Below are 4,847 nucleotides of genomic sequence, written 5' to 3'. Positions count from 1 at the left end.
GTCAGTGACCTTCAAGGTGGTTCTTGCACCCCCGCCGTCACTCCAGCGTGCAGGACCACCGAGCGTCACCCTCGCCAGGACCTACTGTTTCGGGCACAACGCAGAGGGGGACAAAAGGCAAAGCAAGGTCGCGCGCCAGGAAGAGACGCCCACGGCACCGAGAGGGAGCAAGTGCACTCCTCCAAACCACAAGAGTAACCACGCTGAACGGCCCGGAGGGGCTTCCCCAAGACGGCCGTGGGCAGCTCTGCTAACCCGCGGTGAGCTGCCTGCACCCCTGGGCTCGGCAGTGACACCCGGCCACAAGCGGGGTTGGGTGCTACATGCCGGGTGTCCGGAGACTCCCAACACCATCCTCGCCTCCCAGGAGGATGCGTGTGCTGTAGGAAGGCGAGGGGACAGCGGGCAAGGGCACCTGGAAACACCCCCTCCCCCTGCCCAGCTCAGCGGGGCTGCCACAGGACCCATAGGATAAGACGCACAAGCACCTCGCCCACCAACACCCTGGTTTTGCTCAAATCTTCCCTGTGTCACCAGCAGGAAAACAAACCGCGTCCTCGCCGCCCCCTAACGACCCTTTCCACACAGTCTGGGGTGGCGAGGTGACTGCTGCCAGACGCAGACTTTAGTCCACTCGGTCCCTTCCTCAGACAGCTGACAAGCGGGCCCATCTCTCAGACGTCTCAGCCACGCGGCCGACCCTGTGGGGCAGGTCTGAGAAAGGTCAGCTTCTGCAGAGACCTGTTGGCCGCCCTCAGAGGCCCGGATGGAGACACAGGTGCACACCCCCACACATGTACCCTCCTCCATGGATAGTGACCTCCCCGAGCACTGGCACCCACCCTGGGGCAAGCCAGCGGGTCTCTGGGTGGCACCGATGGCCAGAGCTGGCTGCAGCTCCTCGCTGAGTGCTGACAGTCACGTGGGAAACCCAGGCAGGCCCTCGCCCAGCTGTGCCTGGCGCTCGGACTCCGAAGGGGACCGGCCCCCCGCTCCACGCTCACAGGCTGTCTCTAACAAGTGCAAACACCTAAGCGCAGACAGCACGGGCCTGCGACACGTCTGCCTTGGAGGTGCTGAAGGGACCCTGCGGGTGAGGGCAGCAGTTCCAGAACTCCCCGTGTTCACGGTCACTCCAGCAGGCTTGCGCCTGCCAAGGCGAGGATGAGCCCAAGTGAGAGGCAGGGGGGCAGGGACGTCACTTCTGTGGAGTCGGAGCTCTGCCCTCAAGGCCCCGGCCGGCTTCTGACCCATGTGCACTGCTCACACCACTGGGCCCTCTGCAGGGCGCCCGGATACAAGGGCAGCTCTGAGGAGGGGCTCCCTGCGCACGCTGACCCTGGCTGGCCCCAAACTGCCTGGCTCCGGGGGTGGGGGCTGGGGCCTGCACCCGTAGGAGGTGTGTGCAGCGGGCGGTGTGCCGCAGAGACAGGCGTGAGGTGCACCTGAGGCCTCCTCCCCCTACAGACCCTGGACGACGGCTGCACGTCAGCCCCGCTTGCCGAGGAGACGCCCAACCGGACGCACCTGAGCTCCTGACCAAGCTGCGTGTCGTGCCGCTGACCACAGGGCCGGCTGCCCCGTGGCCCTATAGAGCCGCCTGGAAGGGCTCCGCCAGCCCCCGGCCACGCACACTCCACTGAACTGCTCTGGGTCCAGGAACAAGCTGGGCCAGGGCCTGGGGTAGGAGTGGCGGTTGTGCCCGGCGCCCCCTGCCCAGCACTGGCCCCGCGAGCACAGACCTGTGCTCTCCCGAGCTGAAAGGAGGCCCCGCTGATGGACCGAGGGGCGAGGTGGCGCTGGGGTCTTCCTTGACCAGCCGCTGGGACACCGTGCTCTGCTCCTGACACAGTAAGCTGCTGTGCCCTCGGGGCTCCCGGCCAGTGAGTGGCTGGGCCCATGACGCAGGAGGGACACGGGCCTGGACGCCAACACCTGCCAGCCAGCCCCGGGCAGGCCAGAGCCCAGGTCAGGGCAGGCGCAGGGGGCTGGCCTGGCTGGCTAACTGCCCACATGCTGTCACCGCCAGAGAGTGGCCCGTGCCCGGAGCCGACCATGCACAGCCAGGACAGCCAGGTGGGCACCTTCCCCGCCTCAGCAGAGCAAGGACTCCTGACCAGCACAGCAGAACTGCCCTGAACTCCAAACGGGAACTCTTATAAAAGAGGGTGGCATGGTGGAGGCTTAGGGCTGCCAGCCAGCCAACCCCGCGGGTGGCGGGGAGGACAGACCCCGTCCACCTGCTCGGAGACTGTGACATGCGGTGCTGACCTGGCGATGCACAGACTGTACACGGGCGTAGAAAGTTACCTTAAAATTAATCTCTTTACTGATAGAATTAAACTTTAAATCCTGAGAAGACAGAGACGGGAAGGACAGTGCAAACTGTCGCACTCCCAGCCCCCCCGCCTGGCCAGACCCGGCATGCGTGCCCTGCGGAAGCCCGAGACACCCCAGGACTCCACATCTCGGAGCCTGTGGCGTCCCCTCCCGCCTGCGGGACAGCGGAGGGCTCATGGCTCGCTGGCAAGAGCAGAGGAATCCTGCCCCCCGGGCAGGAGCGGCTGGGACCTGGTGACAGCCGAGCGCTGGACGGGAGGAGGGTGTAAAGAGCGGGCGGCTGGCTCCTACACCAGCTCCAGTGCGAGGCCCGCCACAGCAGCTCCCGCCCCGAGAGGACTCAGGCTCAACCCCAAACGTTACCGCGTGTGCCCTGCACGCAGCTTCGCCACCACGCGGCGGGACGCCCGCCCCCTGGCTCCCCGGAGAGAAGCCCACGCTGCCTGCTGCCTGGCACAGGCTGGGCCCCGCGGTCCAGGGGCCACCTCGTCGCCACCCGCATGGGCACTCAGCATGCGGCGGCCTTCTGGACGCTCCGCAGACAAGCCAGCAGGCGGTGGTATGGGTTTCCGGGCACGGCGACCACCTCGAACACGGACTGGAAGGCCCTGCGGTCGAGCTCCTCCTCTATCTGGTGTCGGTAGAAGTCCGTGGCCACCAGGCAGAAGAGGTTCACGTCCACCTGCTCCAGCTTGCCCATCCTGCTCACAACGTGCGGGAGGCTGGCCGGCCAGTTAAGGGCGCAAGACGGCAAGCTTGGGGAGACCTGTTCCTGTGCTCCCGGGGGTTCTTGCCTCCCCCAGGGCTCTGGCCCCGACACAGGCCTGCGGACAGCGGAAGCACCGGGGGGGCTCCCCAAAGCCGCAAAAGCAGTGGCCCAGGGCTGGGCGGCAGCTGCCTCCTGTCTGGGTCTGGACCCTTGAGCCAGAGGCTCCGCCCAGGGAGTTGGAGCCCCCGCCCCGCGGGGCCGCCCCTCACGCAGGGCTTACCTGGCCTGGTTCCTGCACACCCAGCACAGAGCCATGCCGCCCGGCCAGGCTGCTCTCCGCTCCAAGGCTCTGCGGTCTGTCTGGGGAAGGCTGATGGGAGGGGCCGTCCCCTTTTGGCAGCCAGCGTGTTGGGGGCGGGAACTGGATCTTCACTGACTTCAGCGTTTGCCCAGGAGAGTGATACACAGCACGTGACAAGGGCTAATGAGAAGCAGCGTGAGCGGCCCGCCCAGCTGACAGGCCCGCAGGCAGCCACGGGGGCTCCTCTGGGGGCCTCCCTGCTGCGCGGCCCCTCGGCGCAGGGAACCACGGGCTCCTGTTTCTTGGTCTGTGCCTCACTCTCTTGGGGTTTAAGGGACGCGTCACTCTGACACCTGGGCTCCCTACTGAACGTGGGCTTCCAAAACGCTGACGCAAACGTCAACCAGGGTGCTGACGGGACGGCAGGGCTGCCCAGGGCCCAGAACCAGGCAAGGATACATCGCCGAGACCCACGGGCTGGTGGACGCGCTGACGAAGAAGCAGGAGAGACTCCACATGGCCATGGCGACTGGGCTCCGCTGCGTGAAGTTGGAGAGGGACAGCATGACCCAGTCCCGCACCATGGGCGATTGCCCCGCGCCGTGCAGCGTCTGGAACACCTGCGAGAGGCCACCCCATCAGCGCCGGCCGGGGGGAGCTGGGGGCCCGGCGCCTGGTCTGGGCGCCCTGCGCGGCCCCTCACCTGGTACACGACAGTGGCCATGAACTGTGGGTATGGCTGCTGGCTGGACAGGAACTCGCCGATGACCTTGTTCATGACGTCCTGGGGTGGGAAGAAGTCGTCCAGGAACTGGGGCAGGACGCGTGCCACCACGCGGGCTTCGCAGGGGAACCCCTTCCGGATCCTGTGGTGGGGGGGAGCCTGGATCAGAGCCCGTCTCGCCCACACTCCCCAGCCCGGGGGCTCCTGATCCGGCTGGCATGCTGAAGTAGCAGCAAAGATGGCTAGGGCGGTGACATCACGGCATGCCACAGCCCCTTGTGACAGACCCGCGTCCTCCTGAGGCCCTCAAGCGCGCCTGTGCCCCTGGAACCCATCAGCGCCCTGCCAGGCCCTCTTCGTGGCAGGCCCTCTTCCCTGCCCCAGTGCTCCTGGCTGCCTGCCCTCAGCAGACCCGTGGCTGGTCCCTGGCACAAGGCCCTCCCAGGGCCAAGGGGCAGCCAGCAGGCTACTCAGGCTACTGGCCATCGGCACACCTCCGCTGGCCCTCCATGTCCATGTGTTCCGCGTGCAAGCCCCACCTGCAGGAAGCTGAGCACACACAGGCCTCGGGGGTGCGGAAGTGGGTCCTCTGCACCAGCACACACGAGGGGCCAGCGCGTCACACCCTGGAGCCCGTGGGGGTGGCCCCCAGAACCAATCAAACAGGCGCCTGTGACTGAGAAGCACCGGAAGGGACCTGGAAACCAGCCCGGTGTGCCCACTCCCCCTGCCTGCAAATGCCAGCCGTGACCCGCAGGCATGAGACCCGCAAG

At 66.9% G+C, this 4,847-nt stretch overlaps 2 protein-coding genes across 2 annotated transcripts in view; both read right to left on the bottom strand.

Moving 5' to 3' along the window:
* The window catches only part of MSANTD1 (Myb/SANT-like DNA-binding domain containing 1), a 17,954-nt gene extending 14,155 nt beyond the window's left edge, over nucleotides 1-3,799 (bottom strand). The window contains exon 1 of the mRNA XM_010848096.1: nucleotides 3,330-3,799. The gene's annotated coding sequence lies outside the window, so the exon portion shown is untranslated. The remainder of the gene's footprint in view (nucleotides 1-3,329) is intronic.
* The window catches only part of HTT (huntingtin), a 113,987-nt gene continuing 109,148 nt past the window's right edge, over nucleotides 9-4,847 (bottom strand). Inside the window, 2 exon segments of the mRNA XM_010848065.1 lie at nucleotides 9-3,062; nucleotides 3,810-4,216. Coding sequence (XP_010846367.1) covers nucleotides 3,046-3,062; nucleotides 3,810-4,216 — 424 coding nt within the window. The 3' untranslated portion in view covers nucleotides 9-3,045.

This window comes from Bison bison, unplaced genomic scaffold, assembly GCF_000754665.1.
Source record: "Bison bison bison isolate TAMUID 2011002044 unplaced genomic scaffold, Bison_UMD1.0 scf7180017849866, whole genome shotgun sequence".
NCBI classification, from domain to species: Eukaryota; Metazoa; Chordata; class Mammalia; order Artiodactyla; family Bovidae; genus Bison; species Bison bison.
This window is presented reverse-complemented; position numbering and strand designations above follow the sequence as displayed.